The 20557-nt window shown below is 37.6% G+C and overlaps 1 protein-coding gene across 5 annotated transcripts in view; it reads left to right on the top strand.

Moving 5' to 3' along the window:
- The window catches only part of LOC105475317 (B cell receptor associated protein 29), a 42803-nt gene extending 24018 nt beyond the window's left edge, over window positions 1-18785 (top strand). For 2 of the 5 annotated variants that reach the window (XM_011730454.2, XM_011730456.3), the window contains exons 7-8: window positions 8877-8977; window positions 13881-14212. In XM_011730454.2, the coding sequence (XP_011728756.1) occupies window positions 8877-8977; window positions 13881-13916 (137 nt within the window). In that variant the 3' untranslated portion in view covers window positions 13917-14212. Of the gene's footprint in view, window positions 1-3408; window positions 3581-8876; window positions 8978-13880; window positions 14213-18534 lie in introns of those variants that run through there. The other 3 variants (XR_011622039.1, XR_011622038.1, XM_011730458.2) reach the window with 3 other exon arrangements.
- The last annotated feature ends 1772 nt before the right edge of the window (window positions 18786-20557 follow it).

The following is a 20557-nucleotide window of genomic DNA, read 5'->3' as shown; positions in this document are numbered from 1 at the left end:
AGTTTCTGCTTCATTGACATCTTTTTCCCTTCTTGTATCAACTGAAAAAAAAAAAAAAACTCCGCATTAAGAAATAATAGTATAGTTTATTTGATGGTTGCGCCAATAGGCAATATATAATTAATAGTATTTTAATTACTTAAAGCAAATAAAACTCATGACCAGCCCTTTTATTTAGGTAAATAAAGGATTTACTAGTATTTATTAGTTCACCTCTGTGTTATTTTCACGTACTGATGTTATTGTCAAAACAGAAAAAAGGGTTTGCTCGCTATCACACTACTTTTCTTGGACTAATATGTAATGGTGATATTTCATCCTTTTTGGTTCCCTGTTACATTCCCATTTAGTTGTGACGTTTCCCTTTCCTGTGAGTTTCTTATCTGTTATCAAGGCCTATACTCGTAAAATAAACTATATGTCTTTCAGTAACCAGGAGGAATAGCTATAAGGAAGATATTAAGACAGAAATTCAAAGATACCTTATATATTATTCACAGTACTAGCAAACATAGCGATGTCTACCCTGAGGAAAAGCTTTTATAATCTCTACAGAGGGACATTAAAGCAAGAGAAAACAGTTTCTTCTCAGAAGAGCTTGTAGTCCAGATGGTGAACCAAACATATGTACATAAAGGGATTCACTTCCTCCCCAGTGTGAAACATGGGCTAGTCTACCAAAAACATGAGTGGAGAGTGCTAAATGCATACTGAATCAAGGAATGTTCCAGGTGATAAAGATGTAATCAAGCACAATTCTCTAAATGTGTTGATGGACATGGAGTGGCAGAAAAATGAGTGAAATGATACTACTGTTCTGAGTGAGAAGAGCAAAGCAAAAAGCAGAGTGGTCTGTTAGAAGTCGATGTGTCACACTAGATGCAGTGAATAATAATGCTGTATGGTTAAGGGGTCCATTGATGTAGCTCCTAAGAGATCAAAGGAGATGATTACTTTGAATGCCTTGGTGTTCTTTTCTACTGTCTTATTCCATACCTACATATGCATGTTTACTACAATCCTTAATGGTAAATACTTTTCTAATGATAACAGCTTATGGCAAGTTCATGTTTATTGCCAAGTGAGATACAAAAATTAAACTGGACAACTCTAGTTTTAAAACACTTTCAATTAGGAAAAAACACTAAACTATTAATAGTGGTTTTCCTTAGCATGTACAACAAATGACTTTTTCCTGGAGTTTAAATTATTTTCTACAATGAATTTATTTTGCTTAATAAAAAAGATAGCTTTTTATTGTAAAAAAGAATTTAAAATTTAAAAAAAAAAAAAAAAAAAAACCTCTTCCAAATACCCAGGTAATCTAGGGCGGTAGTTTTTTGGCTTGAATTGTCTAATTAATTGGCCATATTCCAACTTTACTTTGTGAGTAGACCCCAAATATTACAAGCTGTTCATATAGTTTTTGCTAAGTTATATGAATTACGTTGCAAAATCTGAGGATACACTGGGTAATCTTGGTTAAGTCATTGACTGTTTTTAGGCCATAGTTTTCTCCTTTGTAAAATGAGAGACTGGACTAGTTAAACTTTAATGTCTATTATATATCTCCAAATAATGTAATTAAGCAAAACTGACCATCAAGAACTGTTTTCATTGTTGGCTTTTTGACCCTTAAAATTATATTTGTTTTTCATGAGAAAAATATTTTCATAGTAACTTCCCTTTCTCCAAACTTAGAAAGTTCAGCAGGTGATAAATTAAGCCATATTCATCATTTTTGAAGAATGTTTCATGCAATCTTAGGATCTTTAGGACAGGATCTGGCAGGTTTTATGCATCTGTTAGCTCACAACACAAGTGTGCTGTGTGAAATGAGGCCACAAGTCTTAAATATAGGGCATTGGGAGAAGAGAGGATAAGCCAGTAAGTAGAACCAATTCTCATTAGTGTTAGAGCATGGCTGTTTAGAACATTTATTAGAACCATTGATATCCATTGATACGGAATAATAAAACTTTGCAGGAGAAGAGAAATGATTTGAATAAAGAAATTAGCATGTTCTTTTCATTATAATTATGTTAGGGAAATAAAAAATGGTACTAGATCTCTAGAGGTCTTCCCAGCTCTGAGAGCCTTTGTTATAAAAGGGAGTATTTATCTGGAGCACCTTTTACTTTTTTTTATTTTATCAAAGTTTTACATATATATATATTTTTAAAGCAAAATAGTAACACAAGGCTTATAATGAAAAAGAGCAGTCTCCTGAGGCGCTGTCCCCAGAAGCAACTACATTCAACTCCTTTAGAAATGTCCTCTGAGGCCAGGCACACGGTGGCTCATGCCTGTAATCCCAGCACTTTGGGAGGCCGAGGCAGGTGGATCATTTGAAGTCAGGAGTTTGAGACCAGCCTGACCAAATATGGTAAAATCCCGTCTCTACTAAAAATACAAAAATTAGCCAGATGACAGTGGCACACGCCTGTAATCCCCACTACCCGGGAGGCTGAGGCAGAAGAATCGCTTGAGCCTGGGAGGCAGAGGTTGCGGTGATCCACGATTGTGCCACTGCGCTCTAGTCTGGGCAACAAAGTAAGACCCTGTCTCAAAAAAAAAATGTCCTCTGATATGTGCCTCCAGGTTTCTAAATGCAATGTTTAGGTAGCTTTTTCTTGATCTTTCAATATAGGATATTATCTTTGACTTTGTTATAGGGAAGACGAGGACTTAGATCTCTTTATCTCACGCAGTTACCCTCCTGGCTCCTCATACTTCCCATCTCCCTCCATCCTTTCAATTTAAATATATCATAACTTTTACTATATCATATTATTACAACTGTATATTCATCATCATTATGAGGATTTCCTTTGCCTCTTTCCTGTATTGATACCCTCTTTCCTGGATTCCATGTTTTCTTTTTCTTCTTTTTTTTTTTCTGAGACAGTCTCCCTTTGTAGCCCAGTCTGGAGTGCAGTGGCGTGATCTTGACTCACTGCAACCTCTGCCCCCCCAGGTCCCGGTTCCAGCAATTCTCCTGCCTCAGCCTCCCCAGCTGGGATTACAGGCACACACCACCATGCCCAGCTAATTTTTGTATTTTTAGTAGAGACAGGGTTTCACCATGTTGGCCAGGCTGGTCTTGAACTCCTGACCTCGTGATCCACCTGCCTCGGCCTCCCAAAGTGCTGGAATTACAAGTATAAGCCACTGTGCCTGGCCTGGGTTCCATGTTTTCTACTTTTGTATAGGTTTTGAAAGTCACAGAGGTGATGTGCCAGCTTTCATCACATTATATCAAGAGTACATATTATTAACATAACTTGTCAGTTTTGATGTTGACCTTGATCACCTAGCTAAAATAGTGCTTGTCTAGTTTCTGGGCTGTAAAATTACTCTTTTCCCTCCTTTTTCCATACTGTAATCTTTTTGAATCACTGTTCACAGCCCACACTTCAGATCAGTGTGCAAATGAGTGGATTAAAAAAAGAAAAAAAGAAGAAGAAAGGGAAGTTATGCTCAACCTCCTTGACAGTACAGTATCTGTGTAAATTGTTTGGAATTCTTCTGCACAGATTTGTCAGTTCTCTACCATTTGTTTGTCAGTATGGACTAATAGGTATTTATTTTATAATTTGGGTTATAATTTAATACTACTTTAGTTTAGTTTATTGTTCAGGTTGTCCAGCTTTCGCCATTGGCAGCTCTTTCATTTGGCTTCTGTGTCCCTTTGACGTATTTCCATTTTTGATTTTTTTTTTTCATTTTTGGAGCACTTGCTTACTTTCTGGCATTATAAGATACTCCAGCCTTATCTTGCACATTTCCTGCCCCATTCTTAGAATCAGTGTACAGGGATTTTTTTTAATTGAGCTGGATTCTGTGGTACTATTTATTTATATTTTATTTTTGATTCTGAAGTAGTATGAGATATTTGTAACATGAGTATATTTTCATCGAAATATTTCAAGAATGGTCTGTTTGCTTTGTTACAGCTATCCTGAGTATTTTGGTTTTAGATTGAAGGTGTTTTTATCTTGTTTCAACCAAGATTCCTATCAGGTGACTAAAGTAACACTTTGTGTTGTTCACCTGACATTTATCATTTCCAAGTGAACTGTTTACACACAAGTGAATTTTTCAAATGCTTAAAGCTTACATGTTTCATTTATTCATTGTTTCATTCCTTCAAGGAGCATATTTCAAGCACTTACCAATACTAGGCAATATGCTAAGTACTCAGACAGACAGATAAGACACAGCTCTGTTTTTTGAGTAGTCCATAGTCTAGTAAGGGCATAGTTGCCCTTCAATTCAGTACATGCTGTGGTGAAACTTGAGTTGTAGTAGAAGGCAACACTGGAGATCAAGGACACTTTCTTGACATTTTAAAGGATGACATTAATTAGCCAGATGAAATAGGAGGAGATGGACAAGATGTTATAACAAAAATGAGCAGGTTGTTACCAAAGGAATATGGCACTTTTGAGGTACTACAAGGAGCTCAAGGCAACTGGAGTGTAAAATAAAATGGAACCAGTGGAGAGAGTTGAGCAGTAGGCCTAGAAGCCATCATGAAGGCCCTCATATGCCATGTTTGTGTGTTTTCAGGGCACTCTTAGAGGGTTTTTAGGCATGAGAGCAATCACTTTGACAGCATTATAGACAATGGATTAAAGTAGCTGGGCAACTGTGTGAGAAATCCACTTAATCTAATCTGGAAATGAGGACAGTGGTCACAGAGCTGGAGTGGAATGTATGAATTGGAGAGCTATAAAGGAAGTGAATCAACAAACTTTATCAACAGATGGGTATGAGGTTAAAAGAGATTAGGTGTTGATTGAAGTGATGAATAAAACATAAACCTTTACCTACACAGACCTGACAATATAGGCATATACAAAAAAATGATAATATAATTAAGCCACAATTTATGTCCTTACTGAGCAGAAGTTTGTGTGTCTACTTGCCAAGTGTCTTGGAAGCATTACTGTAGATTAACAATCCAATAAGTGATCATTGGCAAAGGAATAGTACATGTGAGGATTAAATACTAAATAGCTCCAGTGTATCACACTCTTGAATTCTCAAAAAGAGAACCAAATAAATTGGAAAGAAACCAATACTAGACGTTTGGAAATTTTTCAAACAAAGTATGTTTTCCTCTGGCTCAATCCTTACAGCTATTGTGCAACAGCCCAACTTTAGCTGTCATGCCAATGCCTCTAAAAACTTCCATTTCCTGGCAGAGCTTAACTGGCAGTGTTTGTTATCTCTGGTCGAAATCACAGTGATACAATACATTTACACGGTGCATTAGTCTCACTGGCTCCTCCCACTGTGCAAATAGCTCCATAAGTGAACATTTAACACTTGGAAGGGCAACAAATATTTTTGCTTATTATGTGTCACTGTAACATAGTTGAAGTTATTTTCCATATTAACAAATGATTCACGTGCCTTTAAAAATATCTAATGGACCATAACCTAGGACATAACAGTCTCTTATTGAATCTAGCCAATATTCTTATGAAATAGCTCAGTATTTCCATAAAGCCACTGGCAAGTGATAGCAGCCCATTTTTGCAGTTAAGAAAAGTGAAATAGCGACTTAGATGTATCATCTAAAGCCTCCTTGTCCAATAATATTTTTCTTATATATGCTGTTTCCAAAATAATATGGCTCAAAATAAAACAAGCATATTCACATGTCAGATAACAAGTTTATGTAATCCTTTAGTTACAGATGCAGTTGCAAAAGGAGGTGGAAGGCATCCAAAACACAATATTATAATTTTTTTTTTTTTTTTTTTTTGAGACGGAGTCTTGCTCTGTCGCCCAGGCTGGAGTGCAGTGGCGGGATCTCGGCTCACTGCAAGCTCCGCCTCCCGGGTTCACGCCATTCTCCTGCCTCAGCCTCCCGAGTAGCTGGGACTACAGGCGCCTGCCACCTCGCCCGGCTAGTTTTTTTTTATTTTTTTAGTAGAGACGGGGTTTCACCGTGTTAGCCAGGATGGTCTCGATCTGCTGACCTCGTGATCCGCCCGTCTCGGCCTCCCAAAGTGCTGGGATTACAGGCTTGAGCCACCGCGCCCGGCCTAATATTATAATTTTTATAAAATGAGATATAGGACTGGGAAACAGTCCAAGATGCGTCTAGACAATAATATCCTCCCCTAATTGGAGTGATAGTATTCATTAGATTTATTAATATCCACTGAAATACAAAATGAAATAAGAAACACAGTTCATACCTTGGCTTAATAAGCAGCAGAAAAACAGTATTTGTCTGCATTTGTTCCGTTAATAGCTTTATACTGGTAGTAACCAGAAGAAACTCCTAGATAGGCTGTACAAGTGGTTTTCTAGCTTCTTTTAAAAAGGAACTACTGGGTAGATACCTAAGATATATTAAATTTATTAAATAATTTATTAATGTCAGAAATTCAAGTATAAATCATTTTTAACATTAAGACCAACTCCTGTTCATTACAAGGGCCTGACCAACTGTCTTAGTAGAAAGTACTATAGGCTCAGTAGCTTATAAACAACATAAGTTTATTTCTCACAGTTCTGGTGACTGGGAAGTCTGAGATCAAGGCCCCAATGAATTAGGCCTCTGGTGAGGGCCTGTTTCCTGATTTATAGATGGTACCATCTTGCTATGTCCTCACCTAATGAAAAGGGAAAGGCAGCTCTCTAGGGCCTCTTTTTATTAGGGCATGAATCCCATTAATGAGGGCCCCACCCTCATGACCTAATCACTCCCCAGCCACCCCTCCCAATACCATCACATTGGTAATTAGGTTTCAACATATGAATTTTATGGAGAGACAAGCATTCGGACCATAACAACAACATTCCTAAAACTACCATTGTAGGCCAGGGGCAGTGGCTCACACCTGTAATCCTAGCACTTTGGGAGCCTGAGGTGAGAGAATTGCTTGAGGCCAGGAGTTCAAGACCTGCCTGGGCAACATAGTGAGACCTCATCTCTACAAAAAATTTAAAAATTGACGGGTGGTAGAGCAAGACATTGTCTAAAAAAACAAAAACAAAAACAGAAAACACACCGTTGCAGGCTAGTCAGCCATTATTAGGTTGTGGAATCTACTGTGCGTTTTATGTACCAGAAATCCAGGGTCTTAAACTTTTTGCTGAGTTCTGAAGATAATACCACCGTGCATCCTATTTTTCAAGTAACCTGTAGGAAATGCCTTGTAAAACCCAAACTGAAAACTAATATATAACTCTTTATGTTGTGAAGGTGGTCCTAATGAAATCTAACGATCCCCAAAAGTATCTTCCATGCCTGTCTCATACCTTTAGCAAGTGACATCACATTAAATTTGTCAAAATCAATCTTTAATACCTTATTTAGAATTATGCAGCTATAGAAGGAACATGGAAGAAATTACAGAGCTGTGCTGCCCAATATGGCTAGCTACTAGCTACATGTGGCTGTTTAAATTTAATTGAACTTAAATTGAAAATATAGGTCCTCACTTAAACTAGCCACATTTAAAGTTCACAATAGCCACATTTAAGTAGTGGCTACCATGTTGACAACACAGATGTAGAACTATGTAGAACATTGGACAATACTGTCTAGAAAGTACTGATACAAAAAGCATTTTAGTTGATAATGGCTTATATATTTATATAAAAATGCCTATATGATGACTTCTCAAGAGAAAAGAAACTAGATCCTATAATTTTATTTCATTGTGCCAGGAAAGTAGCTTTTAAATTTATAAATTCTGCTTTTTTCCCTTAAACTCCTACCCTAAAAGACTTCCAAATGTAGAACTTCTGAAGGCTGCATATGATATAGAGCTACTTCAGGATTCCCAGAGTTTGGAAAAATGATTTCTGAAAGCACTATATGAGATAAAATTTTCAAGTATGACAACTTTACTTTTTCTGACCCATCTTGTGCTGCTCTTCTACATATTTTGCTCATTAGTACCTTCTTCACAATGTATTGTTTTATATATATATTTATTTATTTATTTATTTATTTATTTATTCATTTATTTTACTTCTAAGGATGTGAATCTGCTGACATATGACTTGTAGCTCCTTGGTAGGCAAAGGTCAATGTGTAGTAATTCTTGTGTGCCATTATCTTGAGGAGCAGGATGCTTGCATAGACTAAATTGTCTTCCTATATATTGCTTCTTTAGTTACAGAGGTTAAAACTGTAAGTATAAAATGAAAAAACCAGTGAGGGACAGAGAAACTTTGGATGTGATGGGCCTCTGGATGCCCTGAGAAGCATTTAATATCACTTATATTCATATGTAAGTGGATGTATGACCTGACTTTAATCATGAGGAAACATCAGACAAAAACAAAGTGAAGAACATTCTATCTGAAAGTGGCCTGTGTTCTTTAAAATGTCAATGTCATGAAAGATGGGGAGAAGAGGGCTGTGATAATGGTGGGGAATTAGTCCAGATTAAAAGAAATTAAAGAGACATGATAACTAAATGCAATATGTGATCTAGCACTGTATCCTGGACTGGCAGTGGAAAAAATGCTAAAAAGACATTGGGACAGTTCCAAAAATTGGCATATGGATGGTAAATTAGATTTATAGTATTGTATTCATATTAAGTTTCCTAAGTTTGGTGACTATACTATGGTTATGTTAGATAATATTTTGTTTCTGGGAAGTACATTCCCAGAAATGTGTTAAAGAGTAGAGGGGCATGATACCTGCACCTTATTCTCAAGAGAGTCAAGAAAATAATAGTGTGTGTGAAGAGAGAATATGATAACAAATGTAGCACAATGTTAACAGTGGATTTGAGTAAAGACTATACAGGAGTTCTCTATTTAAGTCTTGTAACTTTTCTATAAATTTGAAATTATTTTGAAATAAAAATAAAACTCTATTCGATGTTTTCTAGCCCTTTCTAAGGCACAAAATGATGTGATGGAAATGAAGATGCAGTCAGAGAGACTTTCGAAAGAATATGATCAACTCCTGAAAGAACACTCTGAACTTCAGGTGGGTGTGACATGCACTTTATGAGCCTAAATGTTTTGAAATAGTAATTACCTAAGTAAATTATTTGGGTTATTTGTCCCTAACTAATCAAGATGATGTACTTAATCCTGGCTTTGTTAAATGATTTAAATAAGCCAGATTTTTACCTAGAGGGTAAAGATTAGTACATTGCAGGAAAATACAAGATAATTATAAGGAATTGCTGACGTGCATATTTACAGCATTCCAGTTTTGGTGAACTTTTAAGCAAAAGAATTAAGCCACAAAAATGGCAGCACTGGAAAACAGACGGGTTCTAGAAAAGATGAGTTTTGCTGTTTGGGATGTTTGCCATATTCATGCCAAAATGAGGCCAGAATTTCAAGTTCCACATCACACTACTCTTGTCTCAGTGTTTTGGACATATCAGGCCAAAGACTTTAGCATTCAAATTTATTATTTACCTCCAAATGTTGATTTGAAAGATGGAAATGGGGAAAAAAATGTTTCATTGTTAAAGCCACAAAGTCAGATCTGGGCCATAGGTTTTCTTTCTCTTTCTCTCTAATCCAAGAAAAGAAACGTTCATCCCTGTTAGGCTTGTCTTTCCTCCCTCCCTTCTGCTACCAGCCCGTAACCTGAGTTGATTTCCCAGCCACACTTTGATCAATTGGGAAAGAGACCATTCCAGAGGCAGCCCTGGCCTTGCTTCCCAGTTTCTCCCAAGACAGACTGGTTGGGCTTGTCTTCAAAATTTGGCAGCTTTTGTGGCTTTCAGTCAGGACTTTTTACAAATGATAGCTTTTTATTTCACTGTACACATTTCCCTGCATCTTAATGGTCATGGTATCTCCAAGGCTCAGCACTGTTCCTGGCACAAGGCAAGCAGGCACTATACTCATGGACTTTGGAGTCAGACATACCTGGAATACCTACCTATTCCTGGCCGCATGCTAGGTTTTTTATCTTAGGCAGGTTATAGCATCCCTTTGGGGCTCACTTCTTTCATCTATAAAATTGGAACAATAATGATGCCTGGCTCACTGGATTGTTAAGAGAACTAAATAAAATGTGTAGGTTTTTTAGCACTATGCCTTCCTGACAGTAAACACTCAAGAAATGATAGCTATTATCATCATCATCTGTATTACTTCATCTGTAGGAATTTTGCTGAAAGAATGACTTATTCTCAACCAAGCACTTTGGCCTTGGTTTAGAGCCAGTCATGAAGTAATCTAAAGCACATGTTTGTAATCTGATAGTTCCGCTTGGTTTGCATCTTTGTTTTAACTAGCCTACTTTGACAATAGCAGAAGACAAAGTAGCCAGAGAAGGGTGAATACCCTGTATGCTCCAATCCCAGGAACACTAAGGGCTCAGTTCACATGGCCCGGAGCAGATAGGTAGATTGTCAGCAAGACCACCCCTTCCCCAGCTAGAAAATAGAGATCCTAAAATTGCTGACCTATTCAGGGCATGATAATTATTCCATGGTATCTTTCAAGATCCACATTGGAAAGTAAAGAAGTCACTTCAGAGACCTCTTGCCTAGAAATACAACATTTTCCCCCTATTTGTGAGATTAAGGTTTACTCGACCAGGTTAACTATCGACATTAGTGGTCTTTGCTGCGATGTCAGACATACTTAGATCCTTGAATGGAGAAAGGAAAACCAGAAGTATGCCCTCAATTTCTTATGGCCAGTATCCATTGTTGAATGTCTCCATTGTGATAACAGCCATTGGTTCTCTTAATTCTGAAGAATATATGTAACAGTGAGATTTCCTCAACCCATTTCCTCCCCACAAAAAAGCCACAGTCAGCCTGGAGCTGCTGCATTCTTGGTAAAGGATGTAGAAAGCTTTTAAGAGTGATTCCTGACTGGGCATGGTGGCTCATATCTTTCTTTAATCCCAGCACTTTGGAAGGCCGAGGCAGATCACGGGGTCAGATCAAAACCATCCAGGCTAACACACTAAAACCCTGTCTCTACTAAAAATATGAAAAATTAGCCAGGCGTGGTGGCAAGTGCCTGTAATCCCAGCTACTCAGGAGGCTGAGACAGGAGAATCACTTGAACCTGGGAGGTGGAGGTTGTAGTGAGCCGAGATCGCACCACTGCACTCCAGCCTGGGTGACAGAGCGAGACTCCATCTCAAAAAAAGTGATTCCTTCCCAAGAAAATAGTTGTTATACCTGTTTCTGTGGAAAAGACCTGGTCCCAGATTATGCCAGACACCATGCCAACAGTAGGGCCTTGTTTGATAGCACATTTAGGACTTGATCTAATTTCTGCTTGTATCCAGTTTTTGAAATATTTAATAGATGACATTTGTTGAGAGTATACTCTGGACTAAGCACTTGGCTAAGGGCTTCATATATGTTGTTTTGTTTACTCTCCGTGACAGCTCAGTAATTGAAACTATTTTAATATCCCTATTTTGTGAATGAGGAAACTGAGACCCAGAGATGTTACATAATTTACCCAAAGTTACTAGAAAGTGATAGCATTCAAAGTCAGAGAATCTTTCTCCAGAACCTCCGTCATTAACCACTATGTTCTTTGGCCTTTGCTGGTCATTGGATTGTGTTCTTAGATCCATTCTCCTCTCACCACTGCTTTACTCTGTATCTCTGGGAGGTCTGTTTCCAAAGCTTCCTTGCTGTCTGACTCAGTCTGGGCAGGTTTAGCCAGTAGCAGGCACTAGAAGACTGAAGGCAGGAGGAAGGGGAAAGCCAGGGATTTGTTCTCCGCTGTAGGGGCCTTCTCCTTTTTGACTCCAGTTCCTTCCCTCCATGGGCTCAGGTCCCACTGGGCAGCTTCTACTTACTGGCCTTCACACCTGGGCTTCATAACCCTCATCCCTCCAGCCCAAGAAGTGGTGGTGGCTTTTATACTATTGATAATCCCAGAGGTGCCTTACCACCCTGTTTGATGTGTATACTTTTTCATCACCTATAAAACCAATTTCCCATAATATCTCTGTTTGAAGGAAAACAAAATCTCAGCTCCATAGTATACCACTTCTGTAACCCACAGGTGATTCATTTGACATCTATGCTCCTCAGGTACTTTAATACTTAAATAAAGATTATAATACCTTATGAAAATTAAAGCAGATCCTGTATAAGAAAGCACTTTATATATTTCTAATCAAGAATGCTATTTATTATGTCCTGATTGGTTACATTTTTTTTCCTTCACCTACCCACCCCCCACCATTGTCCAATATGAGACCCTGTATAAGTTTCTCAGATTTAGATATCATCGAGTGCCCTGTTTGTTTGTTTTGTTCTGTTTTTTTTTTTGTTCGTTTGTTTTGTTTTGTTTCGTTTTGTTTTTTGAGACAGTGTTTCACTCTGTCACCCAGGCTGGAGTTCAGTGGCACAATCTCAGTTCACTGCAACCTCCACCTCACCAATTCAAGCGATTCTTGTGCCTCAACCTTCTGAGTCACTGGTACTACAAGCGCATGCCACCACGTACAGCTAAGTTTGGTATTTTTAGTAGAGACAGGGTTTCGCCATGTTGGCCAGACTGGTCTCGAACTCCTGACCTCAAGCAATCCGCCCACCCAGGCCTTCCAAAGTGCTGGGATCATGGGCGCAAGCCCCCATGCCCAGCCGAGAACCCTTTTCTTTAACTCTTGAGTGTCAGTGTTCACCATCTGAGCCCTGCTTGAGAAACAAAAGATAGTTAGACCCTCTATGGTAAAAAGCTCTATCAAATTGTCCTCATGAATTTTACTTCTGTTGTCAAACTAATCTTAGATATTGAATTATATCCTAAGGCTCTTTGGAACTAACTTTCTGAATTTTACATAGTTGACATACTTTCAGTGGAACAATCATAAAACAAAGGATTATTAAAATCTTAAGGAAACAAAGGTTAAAGAGGGAAATGCTGATTTCTTTACTGTAAACAGATCCCAATTTGCATATTTTACATCCTTTTGGATTTCCCCATCTGATCTCTTCCCTGTTATAGGCACTAAATAAATATTAGAAAACCGTCCCTTCAAAACATGAAGTCTTTACCTTTCCTTATTTGCCCTGCCTCTCTTCTAAAAAAAGAAAAACAGAACTAACTAGAGATTTTTGGCTGCACAAAAGCATCAGCACCTGCCAGTTTTTCAATTTCATTTTGGAAAATCAGCCATCACTTAAGGGACTTGTCCATAATAGCTTCATTAAAGCTTTGATTTTTATCAAAAGGGGCCACACCTGTAAACCTGTGAAAGCAGTATGTTTACCTCCTGTACTGTTGTCGTCTTATTTGATTGCAAAAGTTAATGTTACTAAAGTTGCTATGGAAGCATTAATGTTCAGCCTGAACAAGAACTTGACAAACTTCTTTATACAAGCAATAACACTCTGCAACTCCATTTTATGAGATCTTTTTCTTGACGTAGACATTTACTTTCTTAGCACAAGTGATCTCTTAAGATTAATTTCTATTCCATTTTCCTTCAGTTTTAAATGATGTATTATAGTCATCTTTATAACATGATCAGCCAAGTATAATTTGAGAAGTCAGTTCTGTTGGCAAATATCTGAAGGACAAAATCAAAGCCACCCTAGCTGGGATTTTTGTCCCTTCCTTCTTTTCGTTTGCCAAAAAGCTTAATTGGGTTAACAGTAGGGGAATTTTAGAAATCATGTTTTCCTGGTGTAACCTGTGAAACAAAAGCAAAATAGATTAAGGCAAGGGGAAAAATGAACTTACCAAGAGCGTTCTTTTTCCTAAGTAAAAACCACAAATTTTATAGTTTTTAAAATTTTAGACTTTCTCAATCCTTTTTTTCACATTTAATTATTCTCATAAGTATACATAGAAGAGAGAATGTTTTTTAAAAGTCCTTGTCATGTCTATGAATTGTTTCTCTTTGCTGTACTACATAAATCATATTTTTTTCCTTACAGGATCGTTTAGAAAGAGGCAACAAGAAAAGACTGTGAACTTTATAAAAGACGCTTGCAATATACTGTGTCAAAATGATAATTTTGTTATGTTAGCCTCTAGGAAATTTAAGTTCAGAAAAATGCACTATGACCAGTTCATAATTTTTTTTAATGTCACACATAGGTTATATTGTAATGGCATTATCAAAATAGTTGATGATGTTTCAGAAATATTGTGAAGTCTGTATTCCAGCTCTTAAGAAAAATACAAGCATGTTAAATACTGTATTTACATATTGATAATGTCACTGATATATGGTGGCTGTTTACCAATAAAAGGAAAAAATTCCTTGGCCGGTTACTTCCAAAATTAGAAGTTTTAAGTTGCACGAAACCATTAATAGCCTTGAAAGCTTTGATGAGTTTTCAGTAATGATCACCTATTTAATCACATGATGATGTGTTTGAAAATAGTGTTCAATATCAGCAAATTTGTACACAGGGAATGTAAATAAGGATAACTGATCAGAGTTATCCACCGTATTTATAAAGAAGAGTCAGAAAAAACAATGACCTTAGTTTTTTTTAAGCCTGATGATACTATGGTTTACTCTAATAAGATAGCTATATTGATAATTATATTTTTGTTATTATGCCGCTGCACATTTTGGTCTGTTTTTTGTTGATATTTTTGTTAATAACACATAATTAGTAACCACTCTACTGTTTCAAGTTAATCTAGTAATAGAGTTTACACATATTTGTATAACTGCTATACCACTGAACTGCATTTATTTTACAACAGTGTAGAATTCTTGACAAGTTAACATAGAACATATCCAGAAAGCAGTATTTGTTTCCCTTGGTTGTGAGAGTAACTAGCTATATAAATATTACCTCAAAAATACGTACACTGGTATCACACAGTCTTCCAACAATGTTTCTATATTCTGAAAGTTAAATATTAAATGCTATTTTTCCATTCAAATATTCATTTAGAATTTCCTTTAGAAGATGGCAGTGATTATAATATTAATATGATTTCAGTTGTTCCAGTGTTTAGAAATGAAATCATCTTCCTTGTCTCATAAAAACCTAAATATTTAAAAAAAGGAAAATAATTACTGGAGTTTTTATTTCTCTTGTCTTTGTTTCGTTCTCTGTTTATTATAATTTTAGTACCAACTTCACACCTAGCTAATTTTTTTCATCATAAAGTGGATGAAATGAGCAAGTACATAAAAATTTTATTTCAAATAAAAGTCAGGAGTTACTGCTAAAAAACAGACATGTAGGAGACATTCAACAGGAGTAAGAAATGGGAGTTAGACCATATGGGCTGACAACACCATAAATAACAAGAAAAGGGAGTGCTGAAATAGGAGAGAACTGAACAAATGTTAGCTCAAAGTATAGACTTAGAAATTTCAAAGTAAGAGCTATCTGGGTAAATATATAGCTATTGAGTGCTTGGAATCCTAGCCTACTATGTGAAAATTAAGTCTAATATCAGAATAACATACAGAAAAGTAGGAAATGCACAGTTTTAAAATGGGCAGAGTTAAAATCTAATCCCAGCTTTATCGCTTATTTAGCCATGCTAGCCTAGGCCTCTATTTCCTTGTCTCCAAAATGGGAATAATAAAATTTAGATCAGGACTACTATATAAACAAAGATAATACAGTGATTCTCAAAGTTGTTCAGACTGTATAGTAAGGAGAAAGTCTGGGTGCACTTTGAAAAGCTTGAAGATTTGAAAGATTCCAAAAAAGCATTTTAAAGTTTACATTTAAGGGACCTAGGACCTCATCCCTCTCAAGTTTACAGGTCTGAAACTTTAGACCTCAAAAGTTTGAGCAGTTTTTCCAAGGCAACATTGATAGTTAGATTCAGGGCCAGGATGTAAGTCTAGAATTTAGGTATCTTGATCCCCCAGATATCGCTCTTCTGTTTATACACAGACCAGCTATAATTTGCTAAACAAAATATTGCAATGTATTAGTCAGTTGTGGCTCCAGAGCCTGTGCCCTTTACCACCGTACCCAACTGTTTCACATGCTATGTTTGTTAGTTTTTCCTAGTACTCTCCTTAATAATGGTGGTGTTTAGAAAATTGTATTATATAAGTAAATATTTATTTCATGGATTTAATTATGTTGCATGTTAAATTACTTTCCTTCCCATTGTCAATAATGACTTATTTATGTTGTATGTCTTAGGCTGTATTATAAATTCAAACACAGGAATGTTATTCTTGCCTTTTTCCATCAGAATTACATAAAGTATTATTAGACTTTCCTCCTACTTGCAAATCTGCCTGGAGGTACTGGTCTTTAGGAAGTAGCACTTAGCAAGTTCTGGATAAGCACTCCAGAACTTGGGATGAGTTATCCTTGTTGTTTGTCCAGCTCTATCTTGGACCCCAGTGCTGCTAATTAGATTCATGCCTTGTTCTTTAGGGCCTAAGTTCCTCTCTTGGCTATTTATCCTAGTATGCTGAGAACTAGGATTCCCTTTCAGTGACAGAGTCCTGACCTGGAACCCCAATCAAGAGCCTAAAGTTTAACCACTTTCTGAGATATTAGCCTGATGCCAGCAGCCTGCCTGGATCTCTAAATATTACCCTTTCTTGGAGTTATTCGTGATCTCTGCTTTCCTGCATGTCACTCCTGCTTCATCATTGGACCTGCTAGCCACAGCTACTTAGATGTACCTGAACCTGTTGTCTTGCCCTACCTCTGTGGGCTGGTTCAGTTCTGCATTCCCATTCCAGTGTCCACTGCCTTCTCGCTGTCCCTCCTATCTTAATGCCCAGCCCTACTAACATGACAGACCATTGTGCATTTAAGTGCCCACTATACAATGTGTGACTATAACCATGCTTTTAAGCATTGACTTTAATGTCTCGGATGATCTGTCTAAAGTCCATGGAACCCTCCTGTGTTTTTTCATCTCTTTCTTAGTAATCTTGAAAATCCACTTATAAAATTCTTTTCCTTTTTTTAACATTACTGAATGGCATTTTTAAAATTACTTTCACAGTGTTTCTTTCCACTTTGATCGCTACACAAACATGACCTTATTAGTTGCACCAGAAATGATTTCAAACACTTTAGGAACTGTGGTAGGCTTAATTATGACCTCCCAAAAGATATCCCTATACCAATCCCTGGAACCTGGAAGTGTTCTCTTCTATAGCAAAAGGTATGATTAAGTTGAAGTCTTGAGATGGAGAGATTATCCTGGATAATCTGGGTGTGCCCTAAATGCAGCTACATCTATGCTTAGATAGAAGCAAAGGGAGATATTACCACATAGCAGAGGAGAAAGCACAGTGACCACAGAGGCAGAGATTGGAATGATGGAGCTGCAGCGAAGGAATGCTGACAGTCACCAGAAGCCGGAGGAGGCATGGAACAGATTCCTCCCCAGAGTCTCTAGATACCCATAAAACTGATATGGGACTTCCTGGCCTCCAGAACTATGGGAATAAATTTATTGTTTCAAGCCGTCAAGTTTGTGATTGTTTGTTACTGCTGCCATAGTAAATTAATACAGGAGCATACAGGACAGATCTGTAAGGCCTGAACTGAATTTCAAGGGGTGTGGAAAACAATTACCCTTTAACACCACTCCGTCTTCCCCATTAGTCATTTGGATAAGTCAAAGATAGCCTTAACCATCTCCTATCTTAGTTACTTTTCTTCTTCAATAGTATTTCTCCATTGCCATTGCCATTGCCACTGCCTAATTGCAAGCCATCATCATCTCTCACATGGACTATGACAACCTCCTCATCTCCCTGTATCTTCTCTAATGCTTCTCTCATATACATGCCCTCAGCAGCCACCTGGTTTAAAAGAAAAACAAAAAAAACACTGATCATGTCATTCCCTGCTTGTCTTCCAATTCTTTCCCACTGCAGTAAAGATCAAACCACCAAGATCAAACACCAAGACCTCACCAGGCTCCCATCTACTCTCCAGCCTCAACTCAGTCCACCTGCTCTGCCAGTCACACCTGTATTCTGTTTGTTGTTGTTCTTTCCCTAGGATACAGATCCTGACATGTCTGCATTCTGATTCTTCTTGCAACAAGCCAAATTCTTTCCCTGTCAGGACGTTTGCATGTAGTAAATGTTGCATCCCAGGCCTGTCTGCCTTCTTATCCTGTTTTATTTTCATCATGGCACTTATTGCCATGTGAAATGATCTCATTTATGGTTTGTCTCTTCAGTGATTAACACAGTTTCTGCAGACAGTAAATCAGTAGTTCTCAACAGGAAGTGGAGAGGTCATCCTGAGGGGAACATTTAGCAATACCTAGAGACATTTCTGGTTGTCGTAACCTAGTGGATAGAAGCCAGGGATGCTGTTAAAGCATTCCACAATGCACCGGACTGGAACAAAGAATGATCTCACCCAGAATGTCAGTGTTGCCAAGGTGGAGACATCCTGCAATAGATGCTTATGGCAGAGGGTACTGGTTGTCCCCCAATATCCATTCTTTCATTCACATGTGTTAATACACGCTCCAGCTTTTGTTGTTTTATAAACAGCTGCCAAACATAAAGACAACATTTTCCATCTCCTTGTATGTAAGTGGAAATAGGTAGGACTGTCATGTGGGGCCAGTTTCTTTTTCTCTTCCTCTGACCTGCTGCTTGAAACATAGATGCTGCTATCTTAGATCATGAAGTTGAGGCCATGCAAAGTGGAGCAACAAGAAGGAGGCTGTGTCCCTGACGCCATAAGCACCACACCTGTCCTGAATTGCTGTGAATGACACCAGATAACTGCAATGCATTGTCTCAATGTCCTGGACATAAATAAAAAGCCATAAATGTTTGTCCTATGCAGCACAAAACCTTTGTATCTTTGCCTTTTATGTTGGGATCTTAATTAAAAATTATATCCTCTACTGTCTGCATGCTCAACTTTTTATATTTGACTTAACCATTATTAATCAGCATCACGCATTGCACCTTCACAATAACTGCATTTCACATCATGAAAGTTTACAAATCTCTTCTCCCTCTTTGTCTTTAGTATGGTGTACACTACCACAACAACAATGTCCTCAAGGACATTCAGGCACATTATATATACAAAGATAGCACATAACAGCTTGATGTGTAAACAAGTTAGGAAAAAGTTTCCAACTTCTTGGTGATCAGCTCTTTTCCTAAATTTGAGCAAAAAATGTGTTTGAAGTGTTGGCTTTGCCCCCTAAACCAGGTGTCTTCCTGGTTAGCCAGGCTTCTCTGAAGTCTGTTTCCTTCAGAAATCGTCGTTCTCCCTGAAGCACCACCCATGGTAAAGAATTTCGGTCTTTCCCAAGGGCTATCAATTTCCTGGAGCACCAAAGACTCCTAGAGCACCACTTCTCAGCCAAGGGCTTCCTGGAATAACCCTCCATAGAGGTTTACTTGCTGAAACTTTCTTTAAGTTTGTTGATTTTTTTCCCCTTGAAAAAAAATTAATACATAGTAAATGTAGAAATGAAAGAAAAAAATAGCTGTTTGTCTAATTTTCATTATATATACACACACACAAATATTTACAAAAATAAGATCACACCTGTTTTTATGCATACTTTTTTGTGACCTGCTTTCTGTCCCCCTACATCAATAAATATCCTTCCGCAACAGAATTCTACAACCAACTTCTCATAGGTCACATACACATCACCTATGGGGGTGGGTTTGTTCAAAGTGCAGGGATTCATATGCCCTGTTTACCACTACCACCAGTGAGAATTCCTGCCCCAGGCAACCAGTGTTAGTAATGAGGCTGCCAAAACCATCCAGTATGAGAGAGCAGAAAAGGTGGATGAGACCCATCATCCTATGACAAGATATTTACCTTACCCCTGTTGGTGACATTTCATGAGAATCTTTATTGGCAGAAAATGCTCTGGAATCAGTAGAACATAGTGGTTACATACGTAGATAACCTGTGTTAAAATCTCATCTGCTTTATTTATTACCCATTCTGCATCTCAGTTTTTTCATCTTTAAGGTGATTTAGACTCTACCTCAAAGTCTTGCTGACAGGATTAAACGAGTTGATACACGTGAAGAACTTTTAACAGTTTCTCATGGTAAGCTATTCTGAACATTATACAAAGACTGATGCCCAGTCATAAATTTCCTCATCTAAAAACAAAAATCTGATGGAATTTTAAAATGTATTAAAAGTAAAAAGTGTACTGGAGATGGATGGTGGTGATGGTTACACAACGATATGAATGTAGTTAATACCACTGAACTATACATTTAAAAGTTATTGGTTAGCATAACCTCTTTTGTATTAACTACTTGTATTAACCACTTTTAAGTGTATAGTTAGGTGGTATTAAATACATATTATAGTATTAACCATATTAACCACTTGTAAGTGCATTTTACATCATTAAAAACATTGGGAAACAAAAGATGGACCACCTAGTTCTCTGGAATGAAAATGCAGTGTTGAAACTGGTGGATAGTTAAGGTTGCCTTTTTTTTTTTTTTTCTTGAGACAGAGTTTTGCTCTTGTTGCCCAGGCTAGAGTACAATGGCACAATCTCGGCTCACTGCAACCTCCATCTCCCGGGTTCAAGCAATTCTTCTGCCTCAGCCTCCCAAGTAGCTGGGATTACAGGCACCCACCACCACGCCTGGCTAATTTTTGTATTTTTAGTAGACACCGAGTTT

The sequence above is a fragment of the Macaca nemestrina genome, chromosome 4, assembly GCF_043159975.1.
Source record: "Macaca nemestrina isolate mMacNem1 chromosome 4, mMacNem.hap1, whole genome shotgun sequence".
Taxonomy (NCBI): Eukaryota; Metazoa; Chordata; class Mammalia; order Primates; family Cercopithecidae; genus Macaca; species Macaca nemestrina.
This window is presented reverse-complemented; position numbering and strand designations above follow the sequence as displayed.